General features: G+C 34.4%; 1 protein-coding gene across 4 annotated transcripts; it reads right to left on the reverse strand.

The window, feature by feature from the left end:
- Positions 1–226: 226 nt before the first annotated feature.
- On the reverse strand, positions 227–17,038 carry LOC131065362 (disease resistance protein RPV1). Of its 4 annotated transcripts, XM_057999856.2 has the most exons (6): positions 4,213–5,373; positions 3,013–4,088; positions 2,743–2,805; positions 2,298–2,540; positions 917–2,200; positions 227–826 (listed from the first exon to the last, which is right to left on the reverse strand). In XM_057999856.2, exons 2-6 carry the CDS (start codon positions 3,136–3,138, stop codon positions 344–346), a joined length of 2,199 nt encoding a protein of 732 aa, XP_057855839.2. In that variant the 5' UTR covers positions 3,139–4,088; positions 4,213–5,373; the 3' UTR covers positions 227–343. The 4 variants fall into 4 exon arrangements, with proteins under 4 accessions (XP_057855839.2, XP_057855838.2, XP_057855841.2 ...); XM_057999855.2 differs by lacking the exons at positions 3,013–4,088; positions 4,213–5,373 and adding an exon at positions 16,174–17,038; XM_057999858.2 differs by lacking the exon at positions 2,743–2,805 and having other exon boundaries at positions 4,213–5,374.
- Positions 17,039–18,062: the final 1,024 nt, after the last annotated feature.

Raw genomic sequence — 18,062 nt, forward strand, 5'->3', positions numbered from 1 at the left:
GTACATAATTAAAAATATTTAAAAAAACCTATTTCAAAATTGCATAATATTTTAAAATTTTCATTATGTTAATTTTTTATTTTATGAAATCCATAATTTATAAAAATATATTATTATTATTTTTTAAGTATATTATTATATAAGATATAGAAGATAAATTAAGAAACATTTAATTTTTTATTTTATTTAAGAAGATGCTATGAATTTTAGAACTCACCATGCATAATAAAAAGAACAAAAGAAATGTATTTTTTACATTTCCCCGTACTATGATCCATGGGACTAATTACTACCAGTTAATTACAATTTGACTCCGCAGATTCCACCTACATATTAAATAATATTACATACAAATGCTGTGTAAAAGTCTCAATGATGCCTCCACTAATCTTTGCTCTTCCCCTCTCACAGCTGAACCTCTCTCCACTTCAGCTTTTACTTCTACGTGCAGGTCGTGGTCCAAAGTACAGAGTGAGAAGAGATCCTTTCCAGAGTTCCATCTGGAACGTTGTGTGAAGACACCTATCAATGCCCATCTACCCTCTCCAGTTCCCATCTCAGATATTATAGAACCGCACGTGTTATCATCATGAAACAAAGCAATCTTCAATTGTCTAGCAGAAACATTATTTACAACAAAACCAACCATAATGGCATTGCCATTGGAGGTATGCTTCTCCTGCAGTATCGAAGTGCACAAAATATCCTTGTTAGAGAAAGAGTCAACCACAAAGAGATCCGGAGACAGCCCACATTTGAAGGAGTCTACAAGTGAGGACGCATCAGGGATCGCCGGCGTACATATTATTATTCCATCTGGCCACTTCTGTAAATTCCTTCCACAACATTCAGTCACTCAATTCACAACTGCATGAAGATAATTAAAACATTTTATTTCTACAAACTATTATATTACCTTTATCGTTTGAATGCAATTTTCAATAGCTGATCCCTTGTTTGCTTTGAGTTCAACCTGCCTCAATTCCTTCATCTGCTCCAAACTTTCTATGCTCGGCACCTCACTGCAGGTGTGTAGTCTCAATATTTCCAATTTTGTGCAATCTTCAAAACCATCAATTTTCTCAATGCGGTCGCAACCTTCTACATCAAATTCTCTGAGACAAGTTAACTGTGCAAAGCTCGGAAGCACGTCCAACTGTGGACACGACTTTATATGCAACCATTCAAGTTTTACAGGCAATGCTCTGATCTCCGTTAATTGATAATTACGGTCTAATTCCAGTGTCTGAAGGCAGGGAAAACAGTCATCAGAGATTGAAATCCTGCACACTTCTGTTTGCTTTAGTTCCATCCACTTCAGGTTGTTCAATGCAAAAGATAAAGACGCCGCCCCAAAATCTACTTGGCTGATTGAGCACTCAGATATCTCTAAGTGCTCTAAGTGATTAAGATGTCCGATTGAGGATGGTAAACATTTCAGCTTAGAACAACCACAAATTGCAAGATTAGTCAAGGACAAATCTCCAAGAGAGGTCGGCAAAGATTCTAGGTTGTCACAATACTGAATTGAAAGATTTGTTAAGGAGGACAAATCTCCAAGAGAGGTTGGCAAAGATTCCAGGTTGGTAGAATCACAAATTGAAAGATATGCTAAGGAGGACAAATCTCCAAGAGAGTTTGGCAAACTTATGAAGTGACCCCCTATCCGCATCTTTCGCAGCCTGCTTAATCGACCGATTTCAATTGGCAATTCTCTTAACATCTTCCCACCACCTAAATAGAGCTCTCTCAAGGACACCTGATTTGTGATGTGATGAGGCAACTCTTCCAATTGCTCGCACCTAAAAAGACTCAAAAACTCCAGCTTTGTAATGTTTTGGAGATCATCTGACCTAAGTATGAGCTTTCTACACATTTCTAAATTGAGATACTGCAGGAGAATCAAGTTTTTAAAAGAAACTGGTAAACTCTTCAATTCTGTGCACCTGGACAAATCTAGATACCGCAGATTTCTTAAATTGCCGAAATTGCTGGGTAGTAATGATAACATTTCACACCACTGTAATTCGAGGTGCTCCAAAAATTGCAGATGACAAAATTCTTCTGGCAGACTCCTAATATTATTGCCATGACCTGTGATTACTATCTTTTTCAACTCACTCAGACACCCTATTGAGTTTGGAAATCTTTGGAATTTGTAACAATTAGCAATAACCAATTCTCTTAACTGCAGGGGAGCCTGCAACACATTTCCAATAAGTAAAACATAAAAATACTGCAATAACTAAATACATAGAAATATAGTTTAAATAAAGTAGAAACAGAAGATTACTTACGTCGCTCTCAGCCTTCCACAACTCTTCTAAGTGATGTTCCTGTCTTCCAAAATGTTCAGATAGTTGTAAAACCCTCAAATTTTTCAATGAAAGCCACGTCGGAAGACTTCTCTGCCCAATATTGAACCAGCAAAGCCAGACCAGCTCTCTTGGTACTTCACCAATTACTTGTTTAAAATAATCTCCTCTAATCGCCAAAAGCTTTAGTCCAACTAAAGAGGGCGCGAGCAACAAAAGTTCCTCCTACGAGCAGCAACCACAAAACTCAACAACTCGCTCATTAATCTACCACTTTCCTAAATTATTTGAAAGGACTTAAGAGTGTTTAATACGAAAAATATAAAATATTCAAAAAGCTATTGCGAAAACAAATTAAAAAAAAAAAAATTAAACAAACAATTAAAATTAGTGGTAGTAGGTAGAGAAACAGAAAACAGATGCATACTTTATACAACAATTCTTTGTTTTCCAATGCAACAGCCTTAATTCCTCGAATGCCATTTCTTTTCTGACAAAATAAAAAAATCGATATAAATTAATTGGCTGTTCAAACACACACAAATATATAAGTTGTAATTCTATTCAATTGAAAAAGTACTAGAGATATAATTGTTTAATCGTAAGATCAATGATATTCCTATACACAAACATACAGCTTCAAAGAGTTTTCATTTCGATTGTTTGCTAAAACAACAAAAGAATGTATTAACCTTACTTTTGTTTCTTTGTCGTAATCAACAATCTGTTGAGGTAACCAAAGTCGGGTTGGCGAATGTCGATTTGCAATTTCCCTTCCTATATCTCTTAAATGATCATGGCATTCTAATGCAATTCTTATCATCAACCTCAACCAAACACTTATTTAGAAGCCTTTGCCAAGTGTATAGACCACTCCACCCTGATCCTTCCCAAAATTCAATTGCCAAACTGTTCCTTTCTCCAATTAAGAAACAAGCAGTATCAAGGAATGCCTCTTTGTCTTCATCATCAAGAGCATCGTAACTGACTTTGAGTTTTCCTTTGATATCAGTGGGCAATATTCTTGAAATCTTTTGAAAGAGAGACTCCCAATATTGTTTTTCACACTTTCCATATAACTGCCCTCCAAATACCTTGAGAGACAAGGGCAGTCCATCGCAAGCCTCTATGAACATTTTCACAAGTTTCTCAAATCCATTGAGAGGAGAAGGTTGTAGAAAGGCATGCCAACAAAAAAGTTGCTCAGCATTAGAAGGATCTAATGCTCTCATTTTATATACAGATGATATGCCCCAAGATGTGAGAACTTCATATTCCCGTGTTGTAACAATAATAAGACTCCCGCTTACAAGGCTTTCTTTTGCAGGTAGCAGAGCATCCAATTGATCGGTATGATCCACATCATCCATAACAATGAGTACCCTAAAAGATCTCAAACGACTTGCAAGATTTGCCTTACCTTGTTCTATATTGTCAAAGGTTTGGTTCAAACCAAAGTCGTTAAGGAGTTGAATCTGCTTCTTGTGCAACTTCTCTTTGGCTTCTCTAATATCAAAAATAAAGCTAGACCTCTCCATGAAAGAAGATTTTCTGTTATATAATTCTTTGGCAAGAGTGGTCTTGCCTGACCCACCCATGCCCCAAATACCCACAATTTGTGCACCCTGGTCACACTGGACAAGTGGGAGTGCATTCTCAAAGTCCTGTATTATTTTGCTGAGACCTACTGGATGTTTTGCGACCATTAATGGCACATTGCGTATTTCTTTTAATACAATATTCACAATATTTTTGAACAGCTTCATCTCATCCCTGAACAAGTAAAAACATAAAAAAATCAAACTATCAACAGGCATTTATGCCAGAGTAAAACTACACGGATATGAAAAAGAACGCAAATTTGTTTAGATAGGGAGGCCGAATGTGTATTACTTACTCATTATTTTTGATGATTTCGCCAATGTAAAATGAGACCTCGTGCAGTGCATTTTCCCACTCCTTAAGCTTCTCTGGGCTATATCTACGCTTCTTTTTATGCCTCTCAAAGGCATCAGCATATATCCCTTTTCTTTGAGCTACATATCTGACATCAGTAGGCTCTACATAGTAGAATACGGGAACAATTTTGGCGCCACTTTTAAGCATACATGAGAGCTCTGCCAAACACCAAGGTGATTCTGCATAGTTCTTTGAAAAAATTGCTATTTGAAGGGTGGCACCGCGAATTACTGCTTCTAATGTTGTCGGCAAGAAATCGCCATATTCCAGCTCCTCTGAATCTAAAAAAGCTGACACCTTCATGTCACCTAGGATTTTATAGATGCTGCTAGCTAAAGTTTGTTTGACATCTGGTCCACGATGATTGATGAATACATCGTAAGATGGCTTTTGGATAAGTGTTGAGGTTGTACCCGAAGTAGATGCAGATGGTGCGACTTCATGAAAAGCACTCATAACCTCATTCTCCGGTCGAACAGGGTTCATAGAAATTGATGCCATGGGATGAGATTTATTTGAACACAGAGAATCAATGAGAGAAAATCAATTAAAATAGGCTGTAAGGAGGCTCGGTTTTGAGCGAGGGCAACTGTTCAGAATGAGTAAGGGAATAGGATTCACTGGATGAAAACAAGAAGAGACCGTATAAGTAGAGTGGGTGGTCTGATTTGCGTCTGAAACTCCTGGAAGAAACCTGGAATCCGGTGGAAGGTGGATCAAGGAAAATGTGAGGGATACAGCGGGATCATCTGTGGAAAAAACGCGGAATTGTGAAGGAAAGCACGTGGAGTAGAGCGGGATCAAGTGGAGGAAACGCGGAATCATAGAGGAAAGCACGTGGAAGACGGCTTCACCTTCTCGTACAAGCAACTAATCTAGAGAAGTAGAGAGGATGGGTGGTGATAAGAACTTAGATGCAGAGAAGAAAGCAAGAAAGCCAGATGGAGGATAACGGAGGGAGATGTACTGGCTTCAATAATGGAGTGCACAAGGGGACACGACTTGTCTAAACAACGAGTACCTAAGAGTGGGACCATCAGAATAATGTGTACATCATAGATGACAACCAAATTTAGACCATGACAATAAATTAAAGTTGTGTAAGAATAGAGTGGGGAGTGTAGATTGTACATAACATAAATAATTATTATATTTTAGATATCTATTTTTAATTTTTCAATTTTTTTTATATATTGTATTAAATAAAAATTTATAAAATAAAATTATGTATTTAATGTAATATTATAAGATAATATTGTAAGGATATAGTTATATTTTAATTAATTTTTTAAGTTAATAAAAATAAATATCTAGAAGTATGTGGAAGATAAAAGAGTCAATATATTAAAATTAATAATGGAGTGCATAATGGGATAGCTTGACCATTATAACGAAGTAGAGTTGTATGAAGAATGGATTCAAGAGTGAACCATCAAAATTATGTATATTTTAAATATTTTTATATATTGTACCAAATAACAATTTATAATATTAAATTATGTGTTTAAAATGTAATATTATAATATAATATTGTAAGGATATCATTATATTTTAATTAATTTTGTCTAAGTTGATAAAAATAAATATCTAGAAGCATGTGGAAGACAAAAGAGTCAATATACTAAAATTAATAATGGAGTGCATAATGGGATAGTGGGACCATTATAAGGAAGTAGAGTTGTATGAAGAACGGATTCAAGAGCGGAACCATCAAAATGATGCATATTTTTATTTATTTTTTTAATATATTTTACCAAATAACAATTTATAAAATAAAATTATGTGTTTATAATATAATATTGTAAGGATATCATTATATTTTAATTAATTTTGTCTAAGTTAACAAAAATAAATATCTAGAAGCATGTGGAAGACAAAAGAGTCAATATACTAAAATTAATAATGGAGTGCATAATTGGATAGTGGGACCATCATAACAAAGTAGAGTTGTATGAAGAATGGATTCAAGAGTGGAACCATCAAAATGATGTATATTTTTATTTATTTTTTTTTATATATTTTACCAAATAACAATTTATAAAATTAAATTATGCATTTAAAATATAATATTTTAAAGATATCATTATATTTTAATTAATTTTGTCTGAGTTAATAAAAATAAATATCTAGAAGCATGTGGAAGACAAAAGAGTCAATATACTAAAATTAATAATGGAGTGCATAATGAGATAGTGGGACCATTATAATGAAGTAGAGTTGTATGAAGAATGGATTCAAGAGTTGAACCATCAAAATTATGTATATTTTAGGTTTTCTTTTATATATTGTACCCAATAATAATTTATAAAATAAAATTACGTATTTAAAATAGAATATTATAGTATACTCTTGTAAGGATATAATTATATTTTAATTAATTTTGTCTAAGTTAATAAAAATAAATATCTAGAAGCATGTGGATGACAAAAGAGTCAATATACTGAAATCAATAATGGAGTGCATAATGGGATAGTGGGACCATTATAATGAAGTAGAGTTGTGTGAAGAATGGATTCAAGAATGGAGCCATCAAAATGATGTATGTTTTTAATTATTTTTATATATTGTACCAAATAACAATTTAAAAAATAAAATTGTGTTTAAAATGTAATATTATAATATAATATTGTAAGGATATAATTATACTTTAATTAATTTTGTTTAAGTTAATAAAAATAAATATCTAGAAGCATGGGGATGACAAAAGAGTCAATATACTAAAATTAATAATGGAGTGCATAATAGGATAGTGCGACCATTATAATGTAGTAGAGTTGTATGAAAAGTGGATTCAAGAGTGGAGCCACCAAATGATGTATATTTTTTATTTTTCTTATATATTGTACCAAGAACAATTTTAAAAATAAAATTATGTATTTAAAATGTAATATTATAATATATTATTGTAAGGATATACTTATATTTTAACCAATTTTATCTAAGTTGATAAAAATAAATATCTAGAAGCTTGTGGTAGACAAAAGAGTCAACATGCTAAAATCAATAATAGAGTGCATAATGGGATAGTGGGACCATTATAATGAAGTAGAGTTGTATGAAGAATGGATTCAAGAATGGAACCATCAAAATGATGCATATTTTAATTTTATCGTGCACACACACACACACACACACACACACACAGATATATATATATATATATATATATATCTGTGTGTGTGTGTGTGTGTGTGTGTGTGTGTGTGTGTGTGTGTGTGTTACACACACATATACATACATACATATATATATGCTTTGCTTTAGATCCATTTTCATGTAATTAATCTCAGCATACGCAAAAGAGGTTTTATGTGAACATTGCAATTGTGTACAAAACAAAAGCTTGTGGAAGAAAGTAGATTCACATGGAAGAAATGTAGAATCCTATAGGAAAGCATGTGGAAGATGGCCTCACCTTTTTGTACAAGGAATGCATGTGTAGGAGAGAAGAAGGAATTGATGATGATAAGAAGTGACATTTCTAAAATAAAGTGGAATGATGTGAGATGTGGAGCACTCAACACTACGACACGTGGAGGATGAAAGATTCAATATATTGACATCAATAATAGACTACATAATGGGTTAGCGGGACCATCAATAAAGTAGGTATGTGACAAATGGATTGAAAATCTTGGAACCATCAAAATGTTGAAGCATGTGTAAGACAAAAGAGTCAATATACTAGCATCAATAATGTAGTGTATAATGGGATAGTGGGACCATTATAATAAAGTAGAGTCATGTGAAGAATGGATTTAAGAATGGAACCATAAAATGATGTCTATTATAGATGATATAAAAAATTAAAATAATTTTAGATTGAATTTTTCAAGTCTTATAAATCTCTCATTTATTTTTTTAAATAAATATAAAAATTTATAAAATAATATATATATATATATATATATATATATATATATATATATATATATATATATATATATGTGTGTGTGTGTTTAAAAAGTAATAATATAATATTATATTGTAAGGGTTTTAATAATATTTTATTTAATTTCATCTAAATTAAACAAAATAATTAAATTAAGATAATCATGGTGGATTGATGGTACAAATATAATTAAATAAAAAAATTAAATTGAAAATAATATTTCTTTCAATTTAATGATGAAAAAAAAATTCATAGATGTCAAAAGTAATTTGTCGATGTTTTGTCCTTTTGCGTTACTCAAACAAAACATCGAAAAAAAAAAAATATCATTAATAGTAGGGTAGATTGATAATACAAATATAAGTAAATATTAAAATTAATTAATTAAATTAATTGAAAAGATGAATAAGAATTAGACCCAAAAAAAGTGAGCTCATTGGGGAAGGAGAAAGGAAACTACAAGTGACGAGATTTTGAATACCACTATTATAATTAGCCCCTCTAGTTAAGAGAAGAAAACGTAGTCTCTAGGGATAATCCATAAATAGAAAGGATTGGAGATTATTGGGAAGAACCAATTGTGGTATCAATCATGGAATTTCTCTCTAGATATGAAGATCAATTTCCCAAAAAATTCACAAAAATGAAAGGCTACAAATGAAGATCTAGTTGATTGGTGCTACAAATATAAGTAAATATAAAAAATAAATTAAAAATAATATATGATGTCAAAACTTGATGATCATATTCTAACCAAACCTAATTAAACAATGTAGTATATCAAGTGTTTTTTTTTTGTAAGAGGCACAAGGCCTATAATATATATTTATAATAATTAAAGTTTTAAATAGATATAAAATGCCATAAAGGCATGAGAAATCCAAAAACTGACCATCTTCAATTATATATTCTTTATCATCCTAAAAGCTATTAGAAGCTTACACAACTAACTAATTAGTGCAAAACCATATTAGCTATGATATATATATGCAGCAACTACATTAGATTTAAGTTATTCAAACCATATAAAAGGACCTTGAATTGAATTTTATCCCACTTCTTCCTTTCTAATGGCTTGAAGTTGATTAACTAGATCAGAGTGTAAGGTCACATTCATATCAGGAATTTGTTGAGGAAGATTTGAAGAAGAACCATGAAAGCATTCATGCTTGAGAAAAGTAGAGACTGCATGAAACTTGTCTTTGTAGTTGTCTACCTGCCTTCCCCATTCAAAATGATATTTATCCAAGACTCTATAGAGGAAACCTCAACTACCCATACCAATTGATATCTTGAAAGAGTCACAAATTTTTGCATACATGTCCTTATGCCATAGATAATGCCTTGGAAATAGACCACCAATATATGCATCCCCATCCCCAAAAACATAAGATTGAACACTTTTCAGTAATGCATTGTTTTGCAAAAAATTGCACTTGACAAATTTTACCACAATTTTTCAACCAATTCAAAATCACCCACTAAATCCACCATGTTGGAAACAAAAACAAAGATCAAATTGGAAGGAAATATAATTCTAGGTGACCTTGGATGCAGTATTTCCTCACTAATTACATCACAAGTGGCAGTATAGAACACATCACATTCCACCTTAAAGCGTTGTTGAAGGTCTTCCACACCCAACGCACCAAAGAAGGGACGTTCATCATCTGCAATTGTAAAGGGAGCTTTGTGGTTGCGTGGAAGATAGTCTTTCATGACCCACCCCATCCTTCAAAGAAACGTTGACACCATACTCGAACAGATACCGTCGAAACACACTCGAACAAGACCACCGGAAGCAGTTTGCTTGGACGTAGAGTTTGAAATGCAATGATGAACTTAAGTAGTTAAATGAAGTTTAAGAAGCCTGTAATGATGAAAATCGGTGGGATATGGAAATATGTCAGATCGAATTAATGAAACATGTACCGCGAAACCTGCAGGTTGTAAAGAAATGAAGGAAGGTTAGATAAAAAAAAAATTTAAATCTTGCATTGGCCATCACACCCACACAACACCATCTTTTCTTATCAATGATCCCTTTCTTATCAATGATTAATAGAGCATACGACCAATATGTTAATCCTTTCACAATTCTAAGGCAACACCAAACTTGTAATCTAAACTGTGCGCCATCACTTATGAATTGAAGTCGATTCCACATAAGCACATCTTAGTAATTATGGATACCCTATCACGCTCCAATATATCTTGAAGAATTGGGTAATTTTTAAAATGGGTGTCCACATCATCATACCAAAAGATTTTTTTTCCCTTTGACACCCCATGTTAGCTAATTGATCTGCAAGTTTATTACCTTCTCGGTAAGTATGAGAGATCTAGATTTCTTCAAGGCTCTCCAATAAATTCCACACTTGGTGCATAATATAACCAATAGACCAATTATGACATTTCCTATCTTTGCACATGTTGATTATCAATAACAAATCACCTTCAACATGGAGTTTTGCAATTTGAAGCAGCTTTGCAAGTTGAAGACCATACAAGATAGCCAAAGATTTTGCTTTGTTATTTATCCCATATGGAAAAGACACCGATTTGAATGCCTTTGCATGATCCTTAAAATCTTGTATACAAATGCTAACACCTGATATACCGGGATTTCATCATGATGCATTGTCAAAACTGAGTTTGAAGAGATCACTATGGGATGACTGCCATTTCACTGCAACTCTGTCAACATCTTGTTTGAACGGTGAATGCAAGCTCCCATTAAAAGGAAGACAAATGGAATCCCAAGCTTTGAGAGCATTATTAAACCAATAAGTAAATAATGAGCTTATTGAATTATAACAGTGAACAAACACATTCACTTCTTCCACGACTGCTTTTTCAATAATTTGGCACACTTTGTTCTGATGAAGAAGTTTTCTTTAAGATTTGCTTATTTCGTTCCCACCAAATGGCCCAAGTGACATTGGTAGGAACTATGCGCCAAATGAAAGCAAAGAAAGAAGACTTATACAATACTAGCCATGAAGAGAAATGATCCCAAAATGAGTTTGACAAGGGGATAGAATAATTCAATTTTTGAAGCACAAATTCCCAACAACATAGAGCAAAAGGACACTGCAAGAAGATATGTTCTGTAATTTCTAACTGGTCCCCACATAAAACACAATTAAATGCATCTGTTATTCCAAGCTTAGCAAAATGTTCCCATGTAAGTACTCTTTTATTAAGCATAAGCCAAGCAAAGTTGCTTGCTTTTGGAAGAACTGCACTATTCCAACAAAAGGAGAAAGCTCTATGAGATTGTAACACCCTTTCTCTATTAAGAATTGCCTTATAGCCTTGGCAAACATAGTAAGCACCATTTTTAGAAGGTACCCATATAATCCTCTTAAGAATGTCTGATAAAAAAACCAACCTTTCTTGAAGAATTTGCTGCAAATGAATAGACTGAGCAGGTTTTAACTGAAGAATGGAAAAAGACTTCCATACTACTTTCCATGAGCAAATTTCCAAGTTGAATCAACATAATGAACAAGCTTAGACCCCCACAGCTAAGATAGAACTGGAATAGCAGATTGGATTTGTTGGTCATCTTTCAGAGGAGGGAAGTCGTTCCAAGGGTCTTACAAAAATTTAATATCCTCACCTTAATTCACTTCCCAAGAAATAAATGAAGTCACAATGTTTCTACATGAGAGAATGAAGTTCCACATTTCAAAACAACTAGGAGGATTTGAAATCATGAAAATTCTAATCAGGTTCATAGAATCTAAATATTTGGCTTGTATTATTTTGCACCATGTTGAATCCGACTTAGAATACATAATTTGCCAAACTAATTTTCCACCAAAGGCTAAATTACATTTGGAAATATCATGCAAGCCCACACCACCTCTTGTTTTCTCTATAGCCATATTATTCAAAGACAAGCGAGGTATTTTCTTAGCATTGTCCATATTGCTCTTCCAAATGAAGCGCCTAACTAACTTCTCTATGTGATCCACTACTTTCTTTGGAGATTTAAGAACTGAGATAAAATAGTTAGGAATAGCAGCTAACACAGTTTTGGATAAAAGAATACAACCTTAAAGAGATAACCAATGAGCTTTCCAAGAAGAAATCTTAGACTGAATCCTCTCAATAACCTTGTCCCAATAAGATGCTTTGTTTGAACCCATAAAAAAGGGGATCTCCAAGTACAAACATGGAAGTTCTTCTTCCTGAAAAGCTAACAACCCTATGATTCTTCTCTTGAGTGCTGCTCCAGAATTGAAAACATTTTTGTTTGACTTTTGTGCATTGATTTTTTGGCTTGATTCCTCCACATATTTATCCAAAATCTCCTTAATTTGTTTTTCTTCTAATAAAGATGCATTACCATATAATAAAGTATTAGCAGCAAACAGACTATGAGTGATTGATATGTTAGTTTGAGGAATATGTACCCCTTGCCATAAACCCTGTGCATGTTTGGTCTTAATTGATCTGCTGAGAGCTTCCACCATCAAAATGAAAAGGAAAGGAGAAAGTGGACCACCTTGCCTAACTCCTTGTGTTGAATTGAAAAACCAGAAGGTGACCCACTGATTTTACTAAAAAGGTAACCCTCGATAAACAAGACAAAATCCATCTACTCCAATTTCTTGAAAACCCAAATTTTTCCAATACCTTTCTCAAAAAATCCCAACATACTCTGTCATATGATTTCATCATGTCCAATTTTATAATAAAGACCGATAAATGATTGGACTTGATTGAATGGAGAACTTCATGAGCTACCAACGCTCCTTCCAAAGTTTCCCTTCCTGGCACAAAAGCACGTTGCTCTGAAGAAATTATTTTTGGAATCAACTTCTGCAATCTCATATAAATAGCCTTTGTGAAAATTTTATATACCATATTACATAATGAAATAGGTCCGAAGTTTGCAAAAGTTGAAGACTTTGGTAAGACTACATTGTTAGTAGTATTAAATTGTTTCAATATTTTTCCAGATTTCCTTGACTCTTCTAGGGCCTAAAGAAGGTCGAAACCTACAACATCCCAACATTTTTTAAAACAGAGCAGTAAACTCATCTGGACCTGGGGCTTTATCTTGCATAAGAGAAAAGACCACCTTTCTTAACTCATCCAGCGTGAAAGGTCTCATTAACTATTCATTATGTGCATCTGTAATGAGTTTTGGAATTGGATCAAGTAACACTGAGTTTCCCAAAACAGCATTTGTATTTTGTGGAGCCAGAAGATTTTGAAAAAACCTTACACCTTCATCCTGGATCACTTTATTATTTGATAGGACTTCTCTTGTATCTGCATTTTTTATTGTAAGAATAGTTTTAATAGCTCTCTTTTGCTGAGCGGAGGCATGAAAAAATTTAGTATTACGATCCCCATCTTTTAACCAAAGCTCTCTCGATTTATGGTGCCAATAGATCTCTTACCTTTTACACAATTCTTCCCATTTTGATTGCAAATCCTTCTGAATGTCAACGCTGTTGGGATCCATGCCATTCTAAATTATATGATCATTTATGTCTGCCAACTGCCTTCAAACAATCTCTTTTTCTTTAAAAACATGTTTAAAAACTTGAATGTTCCAAGTTTTAATCTGCCCTTTGATATACTGCAATTTCTTGTAAAGCTAATATATCTTATTACCTCTTTCAGAAGGCTCAATCACCCACCATTGTCTGAGCAAGGGAAGAAAATATGGGTGAGCTGATTCCTTTACAATAGTAGGGGCCCGTAGGGCTGAACCACATTCTCTCAAACTTAAAAGATGGTCTATGAGAAGGGCAATATCCAATAAGAACATCTAAAGATATTGCAGAGTGATCTGAAAAGGCAAAAGGAAGAATTTGAGAGGATAGATTGGAAAGCATGTGGAACCAATTTTGGAACCAATTTTGAGAAACTAAAAATCTATCCAATCTAACCACAAATTGAGAGAAATCTCTAGACAATTTGTCCATGTGAAGCTTCCTTTATCTGGTAGAACATCTCTCAAAGCATTATCCCCAATGAAACTATTAAAATCATCCATTGTCTTTTGTGGAGGGCAAATACCCCCAATCTTCTCCTTTGGGACTAGGATGACACTAAAATCACCAACTACAATAAATTTAACATCACCCAAGCCTTGAATAATCTCTATTAGCTTAACCCATAACCTTTTCTTATCCTGGGTTGATGAAGGCCCATAAACATTAAGCAGATTAAACTGAAGATCTGAGAACTTCACATGAAGAAGGTGCTAGTTAGCATCCAGCTAATTGAATCTACTGAGCCTACCTTCGGGTTCCATAAGGAACAGAGGCCCCCTGAGGCTCCTTATGCTGCAACATGTACAGATTTCCATTCGGACCATTTCCCAACTATGTTTTCATATGTCTCATTTGATAACTTTGTCTGTTGAACCAGAACAAATTCAGCTCTACAAGCATCAATTTGACGTTTGATAAGGGCTCTCTTGTCAAGGGTATTAATACCCCTGTTATTCCATGAAATGATCCTCATTGAGCTCGAGGAGAGTGACATGCTCTCCTCGGCTTTTTGGGTGATGAAAATTTCCCATCTAGAGTAGCTTGTAAGCCTGTTGCTATTTCTTCTCTTAGTTTCTCTGCCTAAGATTTCCTGCCTCTTTTTCCCGGTGTCTTTTTAACTGAAACTAAAGCCGGAGATTGATGAAGAGATAAATTCTGAGAATAATCAAAAAATGCAAAAACATCAGCCTCCCTTCCCAGTTCTAGACCAACTTCAGAATTAAAATCTTGAACTCGGTTCTCCTGACTGCAATGTGAACTTTCAATGAAAACATCAGTTCCCCTATTTTCTGAAATGACGACCTCCAGTGTTTTCCAGGAAAATCTGTGGATTGTCAGGAGTGTTTGAAATTGCAACCTGTTGATTTTAGCAACCCACACATCACCCTCATCCACAAAAATCATTTTCCGAAAAATCATCAAACCACCGTTTATCCCCATTAGTTGCAAATAAATCCTTTTCTGCAATTTCATCAACAAGTTGGGAGCCAACAGAGAGACGAATTTGATTTGCTAACTCTTCTAACTCTACATCTGAAATTTTTGTCAACTTAGGCGGAGGCTTTATTATCATTGACAATGATTTTTTGCTTGAAGCTTTGAGGGAATCTAAAAACAAGTTGTAGTTTCCCACTAGATCCAAACAAAAGAAAGGCGATTTGATGAACGGCTGTGGGAGAAGAGAAATTACTGTGTTTCTCTTCAATACAAGGCTTTCATTACAAAAGTTCAAACTAGCCCCAACCATATTCTTAAAACTTGTTTCCCCCAGCCCCCTTGTAGCAAAAACTTTATAAGAAGGGATTGTAATGTGTGATTTCCCACTTAGAAAATCCTTCTGCCTGATTTTTGGGACCACAGGAAACGTGGTAAGATTTTTGGGACCACAGGAAATGAGGAAATGAGGAAACCTTCTCATTTGCAACTAAAATGTCTGCTTGATGATCAACAAGAGAGTTGCAATCATAGTCCAGGTACCCAACCGAATGACAGTGATAACAGGTATTGATGGGGGATTGAATGTGTATATTCTGTAACCAACGGCCAAATTTAGAAAATAACTCTACCTGCTGAGGCATCTTTTTTGTTGTGTCAAGCAGAACACAAATTCTAACAGGCTTTGAAGGATCTTTATAGAACACATGATCATGCTTGAGAAAGATACCAAGCCAGTTTGCAATTATCTGAAGCAGATTTAACTCCCTATGTTCCAACAGTAAGGAGGTCATTTGAATCCAGAACGGCACAAATCTAATAACAAACTCAGATTTAAAGTTGAGGGCCCATGGTTGCATGTACAGACCAGCTCCCTTAAAAGACCATGACTTAATTTTGAAAACCCTATCTTTACTAGATTCATCTTCAAACAGAACCATAAAGATACTCTTGTCCTGATCTAGGTAGAACACTTTCATAGAGCCTTCCCATTCATTAAATATTAACTACTTTAGCTCTTCAATTGAAAAGGAGGAGTTCCAGAACTTACAGATGAGGGCTTTCTCTTGAAGATCGTGAACTTGAGGCAAAAGTAGCTGATCTGGAAAAAGGATTCTAACCGCCTGACCTGATGTAGATGCCTTACCTTCCTCACACGCACCTTCATCCAGCTTATTTCCTTCATTTTGCAGATTTTTCACGGAACCCTTGCCTGCATGCTTTAATGTTCTTTCTTTTTGTACATTTTTGGCGACGTCCTATTGGTCTAATTTTCGCCTCAAACCAACTTAGATAGTTTGCGCCATGCAGGGATATTGACATTTGATTTCCAGCGGCCACGGTTACCCTGGCTGCACTTCCTCTTTGGATACCGCTTTTTCTTGTTGCGATGGCCAAGATGATTCCGTGAGTGCTTTGGATTGAAGGGACCTCCATTACTACCATCGCCTGTGGCCAGAGGATCAATGTGTGTTTTCTTAAAAGATTTATAATCTTTTTCGCTGTCCCTGTTGAAGCGATCAAAGAAATCTTCTGTCTCCTTAACTTTTGAAAATCCTTCCTCGTAGATATCAAATGGCTCCTGCTTCTCTTTAAACGGAAACAAAGCCCTATCTCACGCCCTGTCGACCCATCTACCATTGAAAAAAACCCATTGAGGAATGTGGGTTGCATTGTTAACGAGATTGAAACCTCCATTGCTGTGAGATTGTAATTTCCCCTGAAACCCTACATTCGGCCTGAAGTTCGGCCTACAATTTTATCGACTTGCCATTAAATGAATAAATTGTGTAAAGACATTGTTGTTATCCCCTGTTGCAATGTTTGTGTAGAAATTAGAGGCTACGAGTCAGTCGCAGAATGCTCTGCGATATTTGGAGGATGCACTGTAGTGAGGGAGGCGTAAATATGAAGGAGGGAATGATGTGTCGATGTTGCGGTAGAACACCGTATATAAAGAGTTGCACTAACATTCCCCTTTATAATATTGTTCCTACAAAAATACCAAGGGACCCTCTTAAGGTTTACATCACAAAACTTGTTGATTATTATATACGAATATAGATTTTTTAGAGATATTTCTTCAGCAAAAAAATTGCGAATTCCAACAAGTTGTCTTGTGACCCTCGAAAGGGTGTATCTTTAAGCAGAATTATTGAGTTCTTAGTCCTAAACTCTTGAATCACAGAGTCTTGAATTATTTGACAACAATCCCTATTGAGCTACGAAAAACAAGAGTTGAAAGGAAAACAAGACAAAAATAAAAACTAATTTTGAACAAGCTCCAAAGACAAAGATGAAGTGATAGTAGTTGTTCCTTGACTGCCATCAAATAGGAGAGATAAACCCTTAAATTGGCCTTCCAAAAATAAACTGTGAGACTTCACAAACAATGAAGCAATGTGTGATAGATTGGAATCTCAATCAAGGAAACATTGTGATACTCATCACAATAAATACCTACTAGTAATCAATAAATCACCAACAAAAGATGAATGTGTGGCCTCAAATAAGGAGCCACAAGAGGTCATTATATCATCAAGATTTTCATGTTATACATCATATTAAAGCTCATCTAAGGTATCATTATCATTGGGAAGATTGTTAAGATCATCAAATGGAATGAGATAATCTATAGAAGGATCATCTAAGAAAGGAGGAATGTGAGGATCTCCAAAAATCTCCCAAATCTTTGTCTAAACTATGCACCAACATTTGATTCATAAAATATAATGATAAGTTTCTCTAAAGATTCTTGAATTGAAATTAAAATGAATTAATCCTATGATATGAACATTCTTATTACCCCAATTTTTTTTCCATTGTTTCTTTGTCTCAAGAATGAGTCACTAAAGATGATGCAAAATATTAATCCACCTATAATATGTTATAATGTCTTCTTCCATGACTCATAATTGTGCTTAATCAAAGCTATTATAG

Source organism: Cryptomeria japonica, chromosome 11 (assembly GCF_030272615.1).
Source record: "Cryptomeria japonica chromosome 11, Sugi_1.0, whole genome shotgun sequence".
Classification (NCBI taxonomy): Eukaryota; Viridiplantae; Streptophyta; class Pinopsida; order Cupressales; family Cupressaceae; genus Cryptomeria; species Cryptomeria japonica.